This window comes from Poecile atricapillus, chromosome W (assembly GCF_030490865.1).
Source record: "Poecile atricapillus isolate bPoeAtr1 chromosome W, bPoeAtr1.hap1, whole genome shotgun sequence".
NCBI lineage: Eukaryota > Metazoa > Chordata > Aves > Passeriformes > Paridae > Poecile > Poecile atricapillus.
Window position 1 is genome coordinate 59,792,974 of NC_081288.1, and position 23,315 is coordinate 59,816,288.

The 23,315-nt window shown below is 35.4% G+C and overlaps 1 protein-coding gene across 2 annotated transcripts in view; it reads right to left on the reverse strand.

Annotated features, from left to right (window-relative positions):
* LOC131591843 (chemokine-like protein TAFA-5) overlaps positions 1-23,315 on the reverse strand; it is a 407,699-nt gene that overhangs the window by 162,772 nt on the left and 221,612 nt on the right. For both annotated transcript variants that reach the window (XM_058862945.1, XM_058862946.1), the window contains exon 2: positions 16,433-16,582. In XM_058862945.1, the coding sequence (XP_058718928.1) occupies positions 16,433-16,582 (150 nt within the window). The remainder of the gene's footprint in view (positions 1-16,432; positions 16,583-23,315) is intronic.

Sequence of the window (23,315 nt, forward strand, 5' to 3'; positions counted from 1 at the left end):
TCACCTTCCTGGTTCAGGTTCTACCATCCCTCACAAATATGAGAACAAAATGGGCCTCTGTTTCTATCTTCAGGTGAATCTATACCTGGTCTTTTTTATTTCAGCTAAATTCAGAGCTAATTACAGCTTTTACTCACTTGGAAAGGCATGCTATTATCACTGCAATTATTCAGTTCCTCTGTATTGCCTTTTGATTCACCTCATTAGCCAACCTCTAATTTTACTTAACCAGGCCACAGTGTTTAGCTTCTTGTCCTTGACTCCACCCTCTCCTCATCCTCGGTGTCCCTCTCTGTCTTCTTTCTTTCTTTCTTCTACACTCCTGCTTCTTTTCATAAGTCCAGTAGTCCAGCATCCAACAACACTACTAAAATAATAACACAAAAAGAAAAAAAAAAAAACCCCAAACAAACAACCAACCAAAAACTGATGAAAACAAAGCAAAACCCAAGAAGTAAATGTCATGAAAAAAACACAGTCTGGGATAATATCCTAAAAATAACATAAGTACATATATAAACAGCAAAAGGAAAGAATTTTGGAGCTAAAAAATGTTGTTAAAATGCTGGTAGGACTTCCTCTACTCTGTGTTGACTTGCTCTGGCCCTTCACTTTCCCTTCTCTTACGCATGCTTGTCTGCATACTCACACTTCTCAGGGTCTTTTCTATGGTTGTATCCCCTTCACCTTTTCCCTTCAGAATTATTTTCCATCAAAAATTGTTTTCATCTGGCTCTATCAGCTCTCAGCCCAACTTAATTCTTCTACACCCTACAGAAATCAACAAAATGGAACAAGCATGGAACAAAATTATTTGGTCTCATATTTTCTCTACTAAGTTTTGGCCCTTTTGCCATCTTACTTCTATTTAATTTTTTCAGGAAGGGGATTAACTATTATTTTGAGTTTCTACAGCAGGCAGCATAATAAAGGACTGTAATTCTCCTTGCACACTACCATGGCAGCCATGAGAAACAATAACAAGGATCTTGCCAATCATCTTTTATAGACTTATCCAATTTTTTTCTAATCTTACTAATTTTGACTGACCTAAGAAGTCAAAATCTTTGACATGAGCCCAGTCACATTTTGCTGTAGAGGATGCGATATACTTTTGGTGATGAAAGAATATAGCAATGGTAAACTAAGTTATGAACACATCATTATTCTTCCTAAAATGCCTTTGCAAAAACCAATGTGAATAGGCTACTGAATAATCTCAGAGACCTTTTTTTTTCAGTAAAGCTATGGAAAGTTTCTTTTTATGTTGATAAGTCCATCAGCAACAGTCCATTTTCAGAAAAGATCTTTATTCATGATTACATCTGCAACTCTGCTACTGAATGTCTACCAGAAAATAGTAACTATGCAATCTATACCTGAAACAAATATCAGTACCACTCTACCGAAATCAACGATTAAATACTTTGGTAGATAAAGAATCCTTTTAAAATATATTAAAAAACCCACAAAAATTTGGTTTCAGTAGCTACTGATAATCTTACAGAGAACAGGAAAGGCCTTCAGAGGTAGTTATGCCTTATTTTTCTCAAAGTGTCTATGACTGTTCTTAATGCAACTCCTATAAGCTACTGGTTATCTCTCCTTACTCAGCTGCTGTGCCTCTGCAGTGTAATGAAATTCTGGTATGATGATAGCACATCCTATTAATGAAAGTATTATGGACACAGATGGCTATCAAGGCTGCAGATTGCTGAACACCACGACCGTAGCTGATTTTCTAGCTGATATCATTCAGTATTGAGAGTCAACAACTCTGGGACACAAATAACTTCGTATAAAGCATACCCTAGTACTCAGTGCAAGCTTTTTCTGTTCAAATCACGGCATGCAAAGGATATAGAAAAGAGAGGGAGAGGGTAAGGAGAGGGAAGAGTGTCTACCCCATTTCCATTCTCATGAATAGTTATTTTTTACAATTGGCAAAATATTTTGAAAACCATTCAAGTGGATTCAATTTTGCAACCTAAAGGTACAGTCTAGGAAAGGAAAAAATAAATGTCCTAATCCAAATTAAAAAAAAAAAAAATAAATCTGCGAATAAGACAATTTTTTAATATATTGGAGCATACTTACTAATATCCTCCTAATTTTCTTAAACCTCATTTTCACAGACATCACAAGAAATTTATACTGCTTTAATTTCAGTCTTTACCTCTTTTGTTTTATGCTCATCGTATATATATATATATGCATGTATGTATTGCATATCATACATAACTTTGATTTTTCTTTTATGTTCAAATATTTTATTCCACCAGTTTTCAGTGCAAAAAAATTCAACATTTTATGTTATGGGAAAATGAAAATAAAAAGCATGTTATTCGTGGAAAATACTATACATAGGCACAGTATCCTTAGGAATTGAAAATTTGAATCCTGAATATTGTGCAAACTAACATTTAAGTGAAGTTCCATAATTTTGAAGAATACTCCAAAGTTAGGCTGAATACTGAAGTTAGCAGAGGCAGTCTAACAGGATGTCACACCTCTAAATCTCATCATCTTATGATATTAATTCAAAGATCAAAGGAACACTATTTTTCATTATTTTAATAGGCAAATTCAATGCAAAATAAGTTTTAAAAAAATGGAACCAACACTTTATGTCAACAGTCCAGAATAAAATTTTAAAAAAATTAAGAGTACAGAAAAAATCCAGTGCAAACTGAGAAGCAGTTAGTCTTTCTCATATAAAATTTTCTATTCCAAATAAAAGCTTGCAGTAGATTATTATAGATTACAGTTAAAAGTACACTATTTAAAGAAATTGTTATATAAAAACTTAGAAAAAAGAGAAACCATTTATACAAAGAATTTCAAGTTACTCTTACATGAATCTGAACATCTTCAAATTTATTTCTTACAGGAAGCTTGTCACTACACTAATTCAATTTTTTTCTTTTTTTTTTCTTTTTTTTTTTTTTTTTTTTTATATCTAGCTATCCAAAAGACTACTGATCCAGTAAATTCAAATTCAAGGAAACAGGTTCATTAGCTTCAATAGCATTCATAATTTGACTAAGAGGTTAAAGTATGTGAACCTTAAATTATAAGGATATCAAGATAGGAATCACGTCTCTCTGTCTGGGTAGGCTATTTTATTAATTCCATAATAGGATCTAGACTCATACTTATGTTCCAGATATAGTCATCAACATCTGAAAGAGAAGTAAAAGCTACTTCAAGTACAGAAACCTTTCCATAATCTTTATTTGCACACTGAACACAATGTCATTTTAGAACTTCCTACACAAAGAACTGGCACCACTTAATTCATAATAAATTAGTTTAGCCATTGTAATAGATGGATGGGCTTGTACACTGGTTGAAACCTGGCTTGAGTCCTCTGGCTTGTCCTGGAAACTACTCTCATGGGTATAATTACCAGCTTAGGACAATTGCAACTGCTAGGTAACTTTGTACAACAGTGAGGCATTTCTACTTACGAAGTCATCCTTGACCAGGAAAGTAATATTGGAGCAGATGCACTAAATGTGGGGGAATAATTTCGTGTTTTGGCTTTTCAGCTTCTAATTTATTCACTTCAATGCCACATAACAGTATAAATATAAAGGTAGTTTCTGTTTTTTATATATTTATACATAAACACTATACATATACATATGACTATAAGATATATAGTTATATAGATATATATATATGACTATAAGACAGAGATAAATATGAAAAACACCATACAATTACCAGAAAATACAATCTCATGCCATGCACAGTACCTACAGAACTGAAGATAACATGATACTCAGCATATAATTTTTGTTTCCAGCTACATTAACCAAAGGGTTCTAAACTGTGCAAAGAGGTTCAAAATTAGCTGTACTCAGGTTACCTTAAAGAACAAGATGCAGGGCAAATTCTGTGAAAAGCAGAGCATGCCCTGTTCCACATGGCATCCTCTGGAGCCTCTGTTCCAGCCCAGAATGACTGTCAGCCACTGGCACACCAGAGGCCCCACCTGGAGGGAAGGGTCCCAGGGGACCAAAGCAGATGAAAGCAGTTGCACAAAGGCACATGTGGGCAAGGCCCAGCATTTGGATTTTACAGTAGCTATAATTGGAATTCAAGAGGTGACTATTAATCTTTCTCTGTCACTCTCATCCTGCTTTCTGTTCTCCTAATTTCCTCCTCTTAAAATCTGAGTAACTTGAAGTTAGATGGGTTAGAGGTTTCTAAGTCAATGCCATGTGAAATGCCTTATTTCGATTGAATATTTGCTTTAAAATTTCACAAGTACCCTTATTTTCTAAAGTTTGACAAGAAAAGTTTGTTGCACAACCTCCTGAGAATGTCATGTTCCCCCTGTGCCCCTGCCTCAGGATATAAAAAACCTAAGCCCCTTTAAAAAACTCATCAAGCAAGTCTGGAGCTTAACACCAACGAATGCAGATAATGCCAATATCACTGGTAAAGGAACACTAACTCAGCACTTTTTAGTGTAGGATGGTGAAATCACAAAAATTAAAGTGTGATATGAATTCAAATGAACAGAGGTCAAGTACTTAAAATATTCATACAGACCAAGACTTCCACTTCTGACATGTGACAAATGCAAAATAGCAAAACCCAGCTCATTAGCATAAAGAGTCTAAGAATTGCTCTTCAGGAAATCTGGTACTAAAAGCCCAGCAATATTTTCTATCAGTGAAGATCTACTGAGGTTTTTAAACCCAAATGTCCTTCTGCCCCAAGACTGTGAGGCAGTTTATCTGTCTGCTGCCCACCACCTCAACAAGGAACTTCTAACATTCACATTGAAGTTACTAAGCAGGCTGCCTGCAGTTGAAAATAAAAAATCAGATAGGATCTATACAAAAATACAGATTCAAAGAGACAGACATCTGTGGGAGTTTCTGAACTTCTCTGAGATCAAATGCACAGAGAAAACCTTGATATTATTAGCTAAAACATAATTATGTTCCTGATACAATTTCCCAAAGTCAGACCACAATAAAGCTGGGTTCCAGGTACTTTGTGGATAGCATGACTTGTCTTCTGAAGGAAGATCAAACTTTAGACAGGAACAAATTGCTGATGCTCTTCAGACAGGTAATAGGACTGTTGATCCTAGAGGGACCCCATCAGGTGTCACCCCACATAAACACATAGTAAGCCAGGAGGGACACATGTCAGTGTACATGACCAGATGACACTGGATCTGGTTCATTTATATTTTGGGCAGGCACCTACACTCAGCGCTGCAGCCTTCTTTTCCTTATTCCAAGGCTGGCATTTCCCTTGGCTTTATACTTATATATAATGATTAGACTTCCAAAACTTACATCAAAATTCTAACTTAAGGCTGTTAAAGTAAGAGTGTCAATACTGCGTCTAGGATAACTACTTTTAAAAAGCTACTCAGAATTCGTCAATATTCTTAGCAAGTGCTCAAAGTTTTAAGCTTAACAAAATTAAAAATTCATGCGAAGCTGAAGCCTGAAATTAAAAATATGCTTGCTGCTTTGTGCAGAAGACATCTATCCTACCAAAGAAAGCCTTTATTGAATTATTTTAATCTGTATTACATATACCCCAGGCAGCAAGCTTTAAAAATACAATTTAAAAAAAAAAAAGAAAAATTATTATTATCAAGGTCAGAAGGACTGAGTCTTCCAATTTTGTAGACTGTTACATGATGTAATTGGAGAGAAAATAGGTGATTATTTTCATTGGCTGTTGTTATTGTAATGCCACTGCTAGTTAGTGCACCAAAACATTCCAGTACAACTGAAAAAAACCACAACTCATAGACCTTTCCTTCTTTAAAAAAAAAAAAACAAACTCCAAATCAGTTCTATTCTTTATCTGAAACACTTTTTTTTTTTCTATCCCAAGAAATAATTTATTTATCCTTTGTGATGCACAGTCTTGATTGAGGCATCTTCCTTCATATTCAATTGGGGCTGAACCTTGCCCTCTCAAAAGGGATAAGCATGGGTGGAAGTTGTCTGTGTATGCCCTTCTCAGAGGGATTCTAGGTGAACCCCTGACACCCTCAAAAGACATACTCTGAAACAAATGTGTGGAAATTCTACTTGTCCACTACCACCTCATCTAAGAGTACAAAGAAGCTCTGAGGGCTTTCCTCCTTATCCTACTCCCTGGAATCTGGATAATTAACAAAAAGAAGTATCTACATATCCTTATTGCCTTCTATCACCAATGATGCCTATCATTAGACTGCGAGAGCTTTTTGTCTAGGACTGTGTGAAACCGGCTTACAAAGTACCATGCATGTCTGTGACACTGTAAAATAACACAGCACCAAAACATAAGCAAAACAAGTTAGAGAAATAAAAAATAAAGACATATTAAAGTTTATTTCTGATATGAAAATGCCAGTTTTTATGACACAAATATTTTTTTCTTCCTCTAATATGACCTCGTCCCATAACTGCCAGGGAAGTACAACTCCTTCATATCACCATAAATATGTAACTTTCTAAGGTTCTGTCTTTAGAAAATACATTTTCCCTGAATCAGCACTGTGCAGACTATTCTGAAAGTGATATACAAAAATGCCTAGAACTAAATACTCTGTCTCAGGTGCTGGGTATAGTAGTGCTATTAATGTTGTCACAAATTTAGCAATCAAGTTTAACATTTTCTAAGACTCTTCTGACACATCATCTATCATCACAGATATTAAACCTAAGGTAAGTTAAAAATAAAGTGGTACATAGCTATAAAATGCCATTTCTAACCATATTATAGCCTTTCTTTCTTTCACTTTTATGAAACACTATTTTTTTTGCTTATAGTTCTTTGCACTTAAATTACTGGATTACTGCAGGGGGGGAATATTCCTTGACCATGCTACTTTCAAACAGTAAAAATGCCATTTAGCTATAGTTATAGCTCATCCATTGATGGCAGGGGTATTTACAGAGGTTCATGTCTGTATTCTCTCAAACTCACTGGAGACAGAAGCCCACCTTCACACATGAATAATTTTGAAAGTTTCTCTTTTCCAACTCTTCTGGGGATAACTGGAAGGTAGGATGATAACCAGAGGGAGTAATATAAACATGTTACATTTTTTCTTTAAACTGCCTCTAATCAGTGAAGACAGTGGCTTTTCCAGAAGGCAATCTGAGCTGCTGATGGCCTGAAATGTTTACACACATTACATTCCAGCAGAAAACCTATCTGCTAGTCATCTTATGTTCTCTTTAATGCCATAAAAGAAAAAGAGACAAGCTTTCAGAAGCGATTCCAGTATTGACACTAAGTGATCTCTGAAATGCCCATTGCAGCCCCCTGTCTGCAGAGGGAGATGCAGAGGGAGCTTACAGTGACCAAACTCCTGAATTTAGGAATGTCATGTTGACCTATTGCCTGAAGTTAGGTAATGAATCAGACTGCAATCAGACTGCTGTGGTTGTTGATAGTGCCCTGCCGCAAGATATCAAGAACAGAAAACTCTACCCAGTGATTCAGTGCATGTTTATGCTAATGCATAATATGTTCTCTAGTTATTTTGTCCAGTTCAATTTAAAATGTCTGTAGTAATTAGGCTTCTAGTCACTTCCTCAGAAAATTGTTCCATAATCTAATGTCACATAACCTCTAACCATTTTTATGTGCTGAAACTGCCATCAGAGCACATAGATGAAAGAGGATTAGACTACATGGGTGACTGCGTAGGAATGTCAAGGAAGTGAAGGAAACAAAGCTGTTAGCATTGATGAACTAATGCATCCAATCAAACACCAGGAGGCTGAAGGTGTTGTCTTTCAGATGAAATGTGAAAGCAAGGCACTAAGCATTAGAGGCAATTAAAGTTCTCTCAGCACTCTTTGCACAGTATCAGTGCTAACCCCTGGTTCCTGGCCACCTTCCAAATCACATAAATAATTCTGCTTTCCTAAATATTTCCCTGCCCTTTAATTTAAAAAGGCAGTCATCTCTTGACTTGAAATAGTACACTGATGCCAGGTTTAACCACGAAGTAGGATGCTTCTAAGTGAAAAGTATTTCCAGGTCTTTGTTACAGGTACAAGAAGTATTTTATTTTCAATGACATTTTATTCGCTCTTATCCTGGCATTATTTCCCTTACCACAAACCTATATTATGCCCAACTTGTAAGCTGTGATCAGTACTCACTCTCTGCTACTTGACTGCTATGGATGAATTGTTTTGCGGAAAAGTCTAACATTATGCAAACTCCTGATCTGCATCTTTATGCCAGGTCCAGTCATCAAATCAAAGAATCATTGAATATCTCAAACTGAAAGAGACCCACAAGGATTATCAAATCCAACCCCTGCTCCTCTCAGAACTAACTAAGAGAAAACCACATGACCAATTACACTTTATCTGTCGGACAGATCACCACCACTAACACTAAAAAGAAAAGTGTAATCGTAGTGGGTGACTCCCTCCTGAGGGGAATAGAGAGCCCCATATGTTGACTGGACCCATCCCACAGGGAGGTCTGCTGCCTCCCTGGGGCTAAGGTATGGGATATCACTGACTTCCTGGGCTGATTCAGCCCTCTGATTATTACCCACTGCTGATAATCCAGTGATGAGATTGAAAAGAGGAGCATGCAAAGCTGCTCTCCATTTACCAGTAGACCTGGCTCACTGGTGAGGTTCCAGATGTCTGGAAGCTGGCCAGTGTGACACCCGTTCACAAAAAGGGTGGAAAGGAGAATCCTGATAATTACAGACCAGCTAGCCTGACCTCAGTACCTGGTAAGGTAATAGAGCAGTTTATACTGAGTGTCATCATGTAGCACTTACAGGATGGCCAGGGTATCACACCCAGCCAGGATGGGTTTAGGAGGGGTAGGTCATGTTTGACCAACCTGATCTCTTTTTATGACCAGGTGATCTGCCTGGTGGATGCAGGAAAGGCTGTGGTTGTTGTCTATTTGGACTTCAGCAAGGCCTTTGACACTGTCTCCCACAGCACACTCCTGGAGAAGCTGGCAGCCCATGGTTTGGACAGGAGCTCTCTGTGCTGGGTTAGGAACTGGCTGGATGGCCGGGCCCAGGGAGTGGTGGTGAACAGTGCTGCATCCAGCTGGGGGGCCAGACACCAGTGGTGTCCCTCAGGGGGCTGTGCTGGGGCCAGTCCTGTTCAATATTTTATTGACAACATAGATGAGGGTATTTCACTGGTAAATTTGCAGATGACACTAAGCTGGGAGCATGTGTTGATCTGCTGGAAGGGAGGAGGGCTCTGCAGAGAGACCTGGAATGGTTGGATGGATGGGTGAAGTCCAATGGGATGAAGTTTAATAAGCCCAAGTGCCAAGTCCTGCATTTTGGCCACAATAACCCCCTGCAACACTACAGGCTGGGGACTGTGTGGCTGGACAGTGCCCAGGCAGAAAGGGACCTGAGGGTGCTGGTGACAGCGGCTGAACAGGAGCCAGCAGTGTGCCCTGGTGGCCAAGAAGGCCAATGGCTCCTGGCCTGGATCAGGAGTAGTGTGGCCAGCAGGAGCAGGGAGGTCATTCTTCCCCTGTACTCGGCACTGGTGAGGCCACACCTGAGTGCTGTGTCCAGTTCTGGGCCCTCAGTTTGGGAAGGACGTTGAAACACTTGAGCGTATCCAGAGGAGGCAATGAGGCTTGTGAGGGGCTGGGAACACAAACCCTGTGAGGAACAACTGAGGGAGCTGGGGTTGTTTAGCCTGGAGAAAAAGAGACTCAGGAGTGACCTTTTCATTCTCTAGAACCTCCTGAAAGGAGGTTGTAGTTGGGTAGGGGGTGGTCTCTTTCTCCAGGCAGCAACTGACAGAATGAGAGGACAGTCTCAAGCTGCCCCAAGGGAAATATAGGTTGGATATTAGGAAAAAACTTTTTTACAGAAAGGGTGATAAAGGATTGGAATGGTCTGCCTGGGGAGGGGGAGGAGTCACCTTCCCTGGATATGTTTTAAAAAAGACTGGATGTGGCACTTGGTGCCATTGTTTAGTTGAGGTGTTAGGGCTGGGTTGGACTCTATGATCTTGAAAGTCATTTCCAACCTAGTCATTCTGTGATTCTGTGACCAAGAGTGTTGTCCAAACACTCCTTGAACTCTGATCAGTGTGGTGCTGTGACCATTTCCCAGGGAAACCTGTTTCATTGCCTGACCATGCTCTCAGTGAAGAACCTGTTCCAAATGTACAGTCTGCCCTTCTCTTGATGTTTTTTCATTCAGTTTCCTTGGGTCCTAGCACTAGTCACCAAAGAGAGGGGATCTCCCCCTCTGCTGCCATCTTGATGAAGTTGTAGACTGAGATGAGTTCACCCCACAGACTTCTTCAAGCTGAACAAACAAAGTAACTTCAGTGGCCTCTTGTTAAGTCTTGCCCTCAAGCCATTTCATTATCTTGGTCACTCTCCTCTGGACACACTGTAACAGTCTGATGTCCATCTTATACTGAGGCACCCAAAACTGCCAGAGTACTCAAGATGAGGCCTCAGTTTTTTGAGTTTAGGTACCAAATATTTCAGAACATAGTGAAACCCTTACCTACCCTTCTTCATTAAAGTATTCCTTTAGGGTAGTCATCAGTCCATGTGCTATCTTCCTAAGCAGGGTTTTGGGTTTATTTTTCTGTGGTTGCTTTCTTTTTATGCCATGTGTTTGGTTATTCCATTTATGCATTCTCAGTCAAGAGAGGAAACCTAACTTACCTCCCTGTATTTCTTATAGACACATCTTTGTTGCCACTGATGGTGCAGCTACTGTTCCATTTAATACCGCTCAGTTTCTGTCTTAGGGTTGAACAGTGGCATTTCTTCCCCAGCAACACTTCAATCTCTGACACTTGGCATTCATGTTCAAAGAGAACAAAGGTATTCAATGTGAATATGTTTATATGATTTTACTAAGTTTGTGATATTATTGAGACAAGAAATTTCACTCAACTTCTTTTGGAATGTCACATATTGTCCTTAGTTTGGAGCTGAAAGCAAACTGGATAGAAACTTGTGCATTTCCAAGTGAAAAGTGGAAATTGTCAAACTGTGTCTGTACCATGCATAGGAAAGGGAAGCTCATGAGTAACAGAAACAATTTTACTTCCGTATCAGTAACTAGGAAAATCTACAGTTCTGATGGAATTGTCTAGAGGTAGCTGAAAGAAAAGAAAGCCTTGTACATGCACTGGTGCATCTATAAGTACAGATGCATTTGTGACTGTATATGTGGAAGCTAGGATGAGGAAAGGAAGAAAAGAGTTATTATTTCTTCAAGCCATGTGGAAAAACAAGTTTGGTATGCATACTAGCTTTCCTTTTGGTTTTACTTATGCAACAAAGTAAAATGTATTATAATTACAGTCAAGGAAGGTTTGAAATATCTTCAATAAAAATATGACAAAATAACATAAATATTATAATAACAAACATTAAATATTATAGATGTAAAATAAGAAAAAATTCTTAAAGCAGTTACAGTTATCCTTCTTTTAGTTTAGTTTAGTTTAGTCTTTATAGCCATCCTTCTTTTTTTTGCTCCCTACAATATGTCTAAGACTCTTTAGAATGATGAAGCTCTCTAGTTATTAAGCAGTTTTGTTTGAAGTGCATGACCTAGGATTGTATTAATGATCAGTTCTGACCCCTACACTTCCCTATAGAGTCACAGAGATAATAAGAGCAGGGAATTATTGATTGAAATTAATGTGGTTTCCTTGTAGATCTTGAGTGTCTGTGTTTAAAAAAAAAATCAATCAATGCCAACTGAAAAGCATGTTAATCATAACGTATGAATAACTTATATACACTAACATCCTATAGAAACCAACATCACTACAACGATTGCAAAAACAATTCAATAATACTAAAACTGTAAAAAGTAAAAACCAACGAAACAAAAAACCAATCAATCCACACTTTGATTTGTAACAAAAGTTGTCTGAACACTTTGAATTCAGTTACCTGAGCTACAGCTGTCCAAATTTAAGATTTTTGGATATTGGGATTGATCTCCTGGCATTTCTCGTAGCACTTACTGGACATAAAAGTAACCAGAGCATAAGAATCTTCTAATCACAGAATTTAGGTAAGCAAATTAATGATTGCCATCCTAATTTTCTCAGGCAAATAAACAAATTCTCTCATACCACTTTTCCTCTCATCAACTGATTCTATTTTCTGAACAAAATTGCAGTTTATTTTTTACCTATAAATATGTATTAGACATAAGTATTAGAATTATTGAACATTTAAAAGTTCTTTGCGCACTTCTCAGGATACTATCTTTGCATTGTAAGAAAAGCTTTGCCATAACAAATCTTATTTTCAGATTTATACAATTCTTGTGAAAGAACACAAATCATGGGTGCATCTGTACACAAACTTTTATTAAAGACTTTTCATCATCACTTACTTTAAAACAAATTTAAATTAGCAAAGGTACTGTACAAAACCAAAGAATAATTGCTATCTTCCAATCTCTCACTGCTTCCAGCTTAAAAACTGATGAAGCTTAACCGACACACAGGGAAATTACACTGGTGATAAACCAGATGCTATGTTGAAATAAAATATCTTATCAAACTAATGCAACTGAGGTCATTGCTGTGGAATTTGATCTCAAAAATGGGACTAGGGAACACCAGTTGCAAATAAAAATAATATAATGAAAAGTGCAGGGAAACTGCTGTCATAATATCACAAACCCTACATTCATGAATAAAAATTACATCATAACCAAACATACCAAATATACATTATGACTCTGTGGGTGTAGAAATGAAGCAATCAACACTAAATCAAGCTTTAAATCAGGGTGAATATCGATGTCTTTTTTCAGAATACATTAGCAATCTGCCATAGTTAAAGACTGCTAGAAAAAATTACAAATTAAATCAACCCTCTCCATCATATGGAAATATTTCAAGAAATTCTCTGTTCTTCATGTACTGCTCAGACCAAATTCTAAACATTGTATTTCCATTTCTAAGAATTCCAGTTTTATCTATTTGACATTCACTGTGTTTCCTTTATTAGGAAAAGACCTTCGGTGATGCGGCAGTGGAAAGAAGAGTGGATTTTGATAATCAACTCAGGACTTACTCTAAGAGCTATGTTGACAAGTTCAATCTCACCCAATGTTTGGAAGGTTTAAGAGCCCTTAAATTACCTACTCCTTTTGCTGCAAGAATTGACACTTGCATTTCGCAGCTCCAGGAAATATACTACACAATCAAATATATTCCAAGGTACTTCCTTCCACTGAACATTGTACAAATGATAGCCAGCTACAACATGATGTATTTTAAGATTGTAAAAATTACCAGCTTTAATAATGAACCCTTAAACCACTCTCTTGCCAGAAGATGCAATAAAGCTGTTAGCTAATATTTTGTCACTATTGGGTTAGCAGGTCACACTTACTATGCCTGCTTCCTTCACATATGACTTTGAATTAAAGGTCTAAGGTCTACCTTCACATTAGAAATAATTTCTTTGAAATCAAGACTATATAAAGAATAAAATTAAAAGAACCAAATTTTTTGAGGTTTTTTTCCTTTTTGATAGCAAAAATGAAATGTCAAATAGCAGTTATATACTTAACATGAACAGTAATACAAATGAAGAAAAATTTGCAAAAGTACATTCTACATCCTATTTAAGAAAGTTGAGAAGGATTTATTTGTTTGTTTGAAAAATGGGATTCTTTATTGCGGAAAAAAATAAAAACAACCCAGCAATTATGTTCTCTTGTTACAGTCCTAAACCAGCAGTGTTTGACTTAATATTGGAGACAAAAACACCTTTCTCCTACATAATTTTATGTAGCACTCATATCATGTTCAGAAAAAAACATTAAGTAGCTGTGTTTGAAAAAATGTATTCTAGAAAAGTGTATAAAAATATGGAAGAATTCAGTGTTCATTCTTTAAACTATGAACCTGGTAAATTCACAGATGGATGCTTGTCAGTTTGTGGCCAATTTATCTGCTAGCTTTACTTGCAAGCAGTTTAGAGATAAGATAAAGTGCTTGTTTATTCCTTCCTATATAATTGTGTTGCTGGTATGTAAAACTAAATTTTTAACTTCATTCATGACAAAAACCTACAGATCAAAGATTTGACTTTTGCCTAGTCTGGACACTTGATATACAGTTCTAGGTATTACTAACCTTTTTGAGCTCTGATTATAAAACATCCCCAACAGTGCTCAGGAAAATAAAGTAGCATGTCCTATACATCATGTAGTTATTCTTAGCAAAGGGCTTAACATCCTCATTATCAACATTTCACAAAATAATGAAGAACCATGTTATTATATCTTAATATGTCACAGAATCAAAGAATACGAATGGAACCACAAGGATCATCTTGTCCAACCTTTTAGGCAAAAACACCAGTCTAGACAAAATGGCCCATCACCGTGTTCAACTGCATCTTAAGTGTACAATACCGGGGAATCCACCAGTTCCCTGGGGTGTTTCAAAGGCTGTGTTTTCTCATTTTGAAAAGTTATCATTTTGTGTCTAATTGGAATATCCCCAGGAGAAACTTGTACCCATTATTCTTCATCTTTTCCATGTGACTCCTTGTCAGCCTTAAAAAAATAATTATGGTATTTAGACACAAATGTTAAAGTGAAGCTTTATTTTTCAACTGATGAACTTCCCAATTCTTTTTCCAACAAAGTATTACATAAAGAACCTTTTCTGACTACATGATCTCTAACCATGAATCCTGTCATCCAGTTATTTTTTCATGAAATGATGATCAAGCACATTGAAAGCACAAGCAGAATTTGAAACAGACTTTCGTTGTGAGTTTCCCCCAAGAAATAAGTAAAGAAAGAAAAGATATTTTCAAATATCTAATTAACTCAAAGCTTCCATATTTTGAAAACAACCTAATGTAATAATTGAAGGATGAGGTGCAGGCATGTCTTCTCAGTGACACGCGTATTCCAGCTCAGTTTCATCTTAAGACTCTCACAGGTATATCAAGGCAAGGCAGACTGTGTGCAACAAAGAGTGATACATCTGACTTATCTTAGGCAGTAAAAATGAGATAGATTACTCTGAAAAGGTGCCTTTTGGTCTTTATTGGGTATAAAGAAAAACTGGAGTTATTAGCAGCTACCTTTGGATACCCAAGTTACAGCCAATCAGTCTAAGCATAGGCCAAAACTAACTGAGGAAAAATTAGGTTTTGTTCCCATCAGCTGGTGGAAAAATCTTTTCTTCTTGTTTAGAACTTTGTTGTTTGAAAAAAGAAAACATATGTTGAATATTTTAATTGGTAGTAAGTGTTTTTCCTACAGTTGCAACTATAAATATAAATATAATAAAATAATTCCTTTCTTAAGCAATTACATCTTATGATCTTACAATAAAACATGAAAGGAGAACTACTGGATATAGTATTGTATTATGAAAGAGACAGCTAAGAAAGTATCTTACAGAGTACTAAAAACAGTGAAAGAAAAATGCAAAAATAGAATGTGCATGATGTTCTATATTTAGCTTTGTGGGTTGGCTCCGAAATCTGCTTTTGAGCTGTCTTCTTTGATAACCACTGATAACAACCAAATTCTGAGGCAACAGTAGGGTGTTCTCTGCAATATTTTTATCTGAAGACTCAAACCAGCCAGTATTCAAAGCCAATACATGAATTGCTTATAGTTCTATACATAAGCATGTATATACATATTTTTTTCTTTTGTTAATGGAGACTAGATTAAAACTTATAATTTAATATCATTATTTTCAACATGTCTCCAATTTAATTTTTAATATTAATGTTTACTGAAAACCTTTCAGGACAGACCTCTCTTGAAGACTCTCCCACTGTTAATGTAACAGAGAATTTAATTTGTCTCAAAAAATTATTTCAAAGTGAAACATTTCCATACCTCCCTGTGAGCGGTTTTCCAGCTACATGCTATCAGTGCATCTGCAGTGAATCATACGGAATATCATTTTTAAAGAGAGAAGAAATACTGGACATGTGATGTACATTCAGATACTGTATTCCAATTTTAGCATCTGTGCTTTCTTCAACAGCATTAAATATCACACAGGAGCAGTCACATTAGCCTCCCAGTGGCATAAGACCTTTGAGGATTGCTTGCTGCATTTTTTTAATGCTTTAAGGAATAAAAAGTAGGGGGAAAAAGAATGCCATTTCACTGCTGATTCTGTAATCACATGCAGAATAAAATAGTACCATGCCCTTAACATTCAACTGCATATCAAGTTAAAACAAAAGTGAAATTTCCCAATGGAAAAAAAATGTAATTGAAATATCTATACTATTAGTCAGTATTACCCTTTAGGTGAATTTCAATGCTATTGCCATTGCTAGTTGGGACAACATGAAAATTTCTTCTATAGCATGTTTTGTTTTGTTTTTTTAGGAGACAGCACTCTTGTATTGGCAGAAACCGATTGAATAGATTTTTGCTTCTTACCATCAACACACGCTGGCCTTGCTCTTGTTGTGCCGGCAATCTGTCCTTTTTTACATGCACAGCGAGCTGTTTGTCGGGCTATAGTCCTTCGGGGCTGACTGCTATCTCTGTCCAAAGTAACAATCTCACATGTACCTGCAGCCAGTTGACCTGGAAAACAAACCAGCAACAGGTACCAGTCACTGAATGCACTGCAGGCAATCTATTACAGCCGAATAGAGCCACGGCCCCAAGTCACAGCAGACACTCCACAATAAATGGGCAGCCAGCTGATGGATATAATAAAACTAAGATGACATACAATTTTTCTTTGTGGTGGACGTATGAAAACCCTGCAAACTGGTTCTGTCAGAAAATGATTATTGTTCCGTAAAAGCCAGAGAGTTGAGGTTACACAGGTTACTTTTACTTATGTTGGCTAAGTAAAGGGACAATCTTTTGGCAATGAAATGTAAATGGCATGCTCTTTACATATTTTCAGAAAAGAAGTTATAAAGTATATGGCAAATAGAAACTTCCTCAAATTTCCATGAATACAATGAAGGCTTAACTGCTTTGTGTGTTGCTTTTGAAGGAAAAAGACTTTCAAAGTATTCCCGTGTTTGCCAAACTGTCAGTCCTTTGGCTCTTGCACCATCTAAACTGAAAGGTAATTAATTCTCTTCCTGACTCATACTTGATGTAGCTATTAATTTATTTATTTTTTTTTTTTTTTTTTTACTAAATTTACTATGTCAACTGTCAAATGTTAAATGACACCACACCCTTAGCTCAGTAATTACGTACTTTTTATTGACTTCTCCAATATAGGTAGCTTTTCCTAAAGAAATCCACACCACCTAATTCTGAATTTGGACTATGATATGAGAAGCAAGCCCAAAAGTTAAAAAAAATTATTTATGGAGAACATTAGTTTAAAGTTAATGTTGTACTTTCAAAGCAATGCACTTCCTCTGGTACAACCAATAGTAGGCTACTAGTACACCAAAATAGTACCTTTGACAGTCAGAAAAGATACATTATTGAATTTCAGTATGTAGAAAGACTGAAAAAAAATTCCAACTACCACTTTGCATTACATATATTTTCTGGGGTTTATAGTGCAGTAGTAAACATGTATAACACTAAACAGTAAAGTGCAGTAGTAAACGTGTAACACTATCTGCAAATCACAAGCTTTCTACGTTTTAGGGTTTTTTTTTATTTTTTAAAAAAAGAGAAAAATTAAATTCAGTTTCTTAAAAAAACACAGTTTAAATAATATTCATGATAAATCATTTTTATGCTGTTGAAATAAAATGAGAGAAAAACCAAAAATTCTATAATTACTTCAAAACTAAAAAAAGTAAAACCAAATGCACCTGAAATATTTATGAATGGCCTTTAAGTCAAAAAGTAAAATGCTGATTTTCTATTAACCTTTTTTTTTTTTTTTAATTCAGAATACAAGTTTACCCAGTCTATTCTTCTCAGAAGCAGTTAAGATGCTTTTGCAGAACAGCAAAATATTGTAGACTGTCACCAGCACTGTGTCTCATTCACTGCTAAGGCACCTAAATTTTATGTTTCTGTGACTCTTATACTGCAGTAAATTAAAAAATAGCAAAAATTAAGATATCAAGGATGGGTATGGAATCAGGGTATGCAAATATATAACATCTAAGTAACATACATCAGGCACTTACAAACACATATTATTTTCACAACAGTGAACATTATCACCACTGTGTTTAATGACTGCTGGCAACTAGACTTATGGGCTTTGGTCAGTCCTGTGTTTCTACTCTTTCCCACCTAGTCTGTTAATAAAAACATCTTAGGATAAACTTCTTGATAACAGGATTTTATTTTATTCTGCTTTTTTGCTTTGTTCATTTAAAAATACTGGATTAGAATGCAAAGGTTTAACAAGAAAGATAGTGGCACATAATTTTCTAGAAAAAGACAAGGGAGATCTGCTACACTCAAATATGTTGAACTGAAAATAAAAACCAAAAAAAAACAAAACCAAAAAATTATATTTTTGCCCTGGCGCTAATATATTTCATTCTGGGTTGTAGGAGATGTATTGCTTCTGAGGAATATAGCTGTCTTGGTAGATCATGTAAAAAAAAAAAAAAGATAATCAGAGGAGTACTTAGATGCTGTTGCCTCAGGCCACAAAAAAGTGGAAGGGTTAAGTATGACACATATAAGTGTATAGATTTCCATACTCTCCACTATCCATGAATCTTTATACTATTATTTCTTTCATTAGAAGCTATGATAAATCATACAATCTAGGGGAATAACTGCATAAACTCCCATTTCAGAGGAAAGAACCAGATTTACAGCACAGTGAAGGCAAATAATGGCTATAGTCAGAGAATAAAAACAATGAAGTTCTATGTCAAGATAATTTGTGAAGGCAATGAGCTTCCCAGGGACTGCAAGCAATGAGCATCAATAAGAACGCTTAATGGTATTTTCTGCTTTTGGACCTGTACACTTTTAGTTCTGCTTTGGTTTTCAGAAATGATAATTTCTTCCAGGCATAGTGACCTTATTTTGTTTATGAATTTTGAAAACTAGGATACCTACACAAAAGTAATTGCTATACGCAGATATTTTATCTGATGCTTTTCTTTTTTCTATAACAGAAGAAAATTTTAAGTTACTGTAGAGTTACAGGAGCTCTAACATATATGACATAAATATTTTCTCCTAATGGTGTCACAGGCTGCAAAGATTGCAAGCATATTGAGCACTGCAGCAAAGAGTATATCCACTGTTCCTCAGCTTTAGATGGCTGTAAAGGATGAAAGGTATTAGTTAAGGTTATGGAAGGCCATCTCCAGAGAGAGAGTCATCCTGGTGTAAAACATGCCATCTCTCTGTCTTTCATTATGTAGAGGGTAAGACTACAGGAGTACCTCACTTAGATGACGTGAGCTACTTTGGCTTTTTAACAATTTAATCTAGAAACGTAAAGTACAAAGTAATGGAACTAAATGAATATGCTTTTTGCAAGTACTGAATGGCAAAAATTAGGATACCTTTAAAGTTAACATGGTGACCTCTTTCAGAGATGTTAATGAAAAAAGGCTGTTCATTGGTGAGCCTCTGAACATGCTCCACTTCACTCCTAAAGCCAGAGAAGAAATCTCAAGGCAGCAATGGGAGGAGTTTCACTGAAGCTTTTCCAGTTCAGAGATTAAAAGCCACAGTCCATGAAAATTCATCAAGGCTCCACACTTTCGTTATATTTTCTTTACATATTTGCAGCACGCAAAGCAATTCACCACCCTCCAACCTAAACAAATAATCTTGGTGGGAAAAAACCAAACATCATTAAGGAACTGAGTAATTTTCATCTTGTCTAAAATATTTTTTCCAAGAAAATTTTGCGTTTTACTATTTTATGAACCAAGAATGAAGATCATTTCAGAAGTACCATAAAACTGAAGTTTTCCAAATAAATTGGCAGATATTTCTTTGTTTTTGCCACTGTTACTATATATATATGAAAATAATTTTAATATTTGTTTTATTTTAATCCAATAATTAAGACCTTACTGGCAATTTATTTGATTTTGTTTTGTCACCATCTGATTACTAAACAGAGAAAAGTTTCAGCTCTTTAATGCTCTTTTATAGTGTAGCACTGCATTCTTAAAATGCCAGCTGATCTCTCCCCACTCTCTCCCACCACAAACACAAATGCTTCTATATGGAATTATTTCAGAAAAAGGGAAAACCACAGGATTCTGAATTAAAAATGCAAGCCAAAGTAAACAAAAATCGAAAAAATGCACAAGTGTTAAAATTTTAAATAAAACAGGACTGCGCTTTTGGCTTGTATCTTGAAATTCTTTTCAGTAACTGCTGTATACAGCACTTTTGCATTTTTTCTAAATGAAGTCCATTTGTGATCAGTCCTCAAACTGCTCTTTGTGAGACTTTCATGGGAGTGTGTAGGAATCATGAGTATAGGTAGTTCATTCTTGAAAAAAAATTGTTACTGAAAAGCTTAAAAGCAAATGGCATTTTTCATGCTTATTACTAAGACTCTTATGTCAACTATATGTCATTGTTGAAAGAACAAATATTTTTAAATATCTATATTTTCAGCAACAGGTAAAAGCCTTAAACAGTAGATACATTTGTATTACATGGAGGGTACTTGGAATAATATTTTAATTTTACATGGCTAAAAATATTTTTACTCTCCATTAGGAAATAAAAATCTAAATAATCCACATTAACTACAGCAAACTTTTTTTTTTTTTTTAATTTATGTTTATTGTAAAGCTGAAGGCTTTACCTAAAATTCAATTAAAGAAATAAAATCTAATTATGAACTAATGGAATCTGTGGGTAGAATGAAAGTAAGTCTTGATCTAAACATAAAGATATTTCCAGGGGTTTAGATTTCATTCTTGTCCAGAAAACCTACTTGTGATTTGTACATGCAGGCTTATATTATAGTTTCAGTGAACAATTTTTCCATGCATCACCAATTTGATGCCTAGCAACACAAGCTCTTTTAGTTCAAAATGCATTAAGTTAGATGGCATTAAAATTCTTGGCTAGATTCAGATATGCTTTTGTCAGTGAACACAATGCAGGAGTTGTTTCAAAATCAGATCATAGGAATACATTCAGTAGTTTTATATTACAATATTGAAGTCTTTCTGGAAACAGAGCCATGTCAATTTCTGAGCAGAGCTGAGGATCAACAATTCCTACTGAAACAAGGGGGAACTGAAGTACTAAGTGTCACTCATTATCTACAGTTTGACATTGGCCTGAGCAACAAATATTTAAAAATTATTCAATTTAAAATTTAAAAAGCATATGTTTAAGCAGAACTCAATTTTTTGCCATATATCCTTCAAGGAAAATGTCCTGAAAGAAGATCTCTTACACTGAATATGATCCAAATCCAGACAGGTCAATTACCTTTTCTTTTTAAAATTTAGTTCATAAAGAGGGAGATTATGGCAATGAATTGGTTTGCCTCAAAGAACCATACTCATGTTTAAGCTGAAAGAATAAATTTTTTGGAAATCCAACTAACATTAAATAAGAAAGAAATTAAATAAGAAAGAAAGCTTCTGGGAAAAAAAAAAAAATAAAGTAACAGAGCAGAATTGGCTCAGCCAGTATGAGAAAAAGTTTTTCAAATTAATCAGCACAATTTGAGAATAACTGTCAAATAAGAACATTGTTTCAATTGTTAACTTAGGTGATACAAAGGCATTACAGTTTTTCAGAAGAATATTTTCAAGGAAATACACTATTTCCTTTTCCTCCTTTCAAAGTCAATGACATGAAAAGCATTTGTTCCCAAGATGTTTCATATATCATTTTGGGCCTTAGATTGTTTTATTGAAACAAGTGTTGTGTCTTTTTAAGTAACAAGACTACACAAAACAATTCTTCATGCTAGTAGAGTTAGACAACCTGTTTAAAATAGTCTTTACCATTTTTCTTGAGGGCATGATTATGTTGTCAGTAGAAGACAGGACCGATGTTACTGAAACAAAAAATAACTAATTTGGATAATCCTATTCTATTAGTGTAACCCACAGGTGCCCAGTAGAGTAAAAAGCAGTACAAATTTTTTCAGAAGTTTCCTTACATTTATTTAATTATAGGTTCAGAGCTATATTTGAAGAGAGTCAACATTATAATGTAACCTTTGTAGCTTCTTAGTCTTAAAACAAGTGATGTTGAATTTTAGTGGTATTAAAGAAGAATAAATATCTTAAAAGATGTGGCTTGAGTGCCCATTTGATAAAGAAAAAAACACTATAGAGCATAATTTGGTAAAATTTATGAATAATGAGAAAATATGATTAATGCCTTCTCCTTTAAATACTTAGTTTAAATATTTTCAGAGTTCCACTGCAATGAAACAGTATATTATGTCCCCCTAGTAATTACTAATCTTTCTGCAATTTTCAAATTACCACTTAGCCATCTCAAGCACATAAACAGCACAGACATTAGGAGGACAGGAAAATAGTTTTCAGCTCTTCCATTCTGAAATAAGCAGTAAATTTTAATTAAGATAGATCCTAGTCTTCTAAGTAGTTGCACAGGAAAGAAAATAAAGTCTGTGGAGATTCAAGATACATTCAGGGGCCATTTTGAGATTTAATTTTTTCCTAGATAAGAGTAATGCCCTAACTTATTGCACCTGATACTACTATTACATGTAATTGCTTAATGTTTTGTTGTATAATTAGGAATAATTCCCCCTATATCTGACTATTAAAAACACAAGAGAAAGAAAAATACATGTAAAACCAAACTGCAAAAACATGTAAAAACAGACTGCAAGATTTCAGATTCCAAATGGATTTGTTAATCAGATTTTGTACACAAAGGGGAATTTCAGACCAGAAAAAGCTCAAAAAGTCAAGGATGTATGATTAAATGTGGAAACAAGTGATTTGCCTAGCTAGAACATAGTTCTAAGTAATTTTCCTCCTTTGTTACTTTAAAACATAATTCATACTACATATGTGCAAAAGACAAGGTGTTTGAGTCCTTTTTCTTTAAGTATTTCACCCTCTGTGTAAGACAGTGTGAACTGCAGATCTCAGCTCCACAGAGCTGCTCCAAGGAGGACCTGCAGCTCCAAAGGGTTAGTTAATTGCTTCTGGAGGCCTCAATTGGTTACAGAAAGGAAATAACTGCAGGAATTCAGGGTGGAACAAAACTTTGCTTATTTGCCTAAGTCAGAAAGTGGCTGTTATTCTATTAATTTCCTAAAAATATTAAGAGATGTTCTTCTAAAAAGAAGGAAAAAAAAAGAAAACAAAAAAGGAAAAAGAAAATTAAAATTAAAAATAAAATAAAATAAAAAGAAAAAAAGTAAGACAAAAATTTTCTT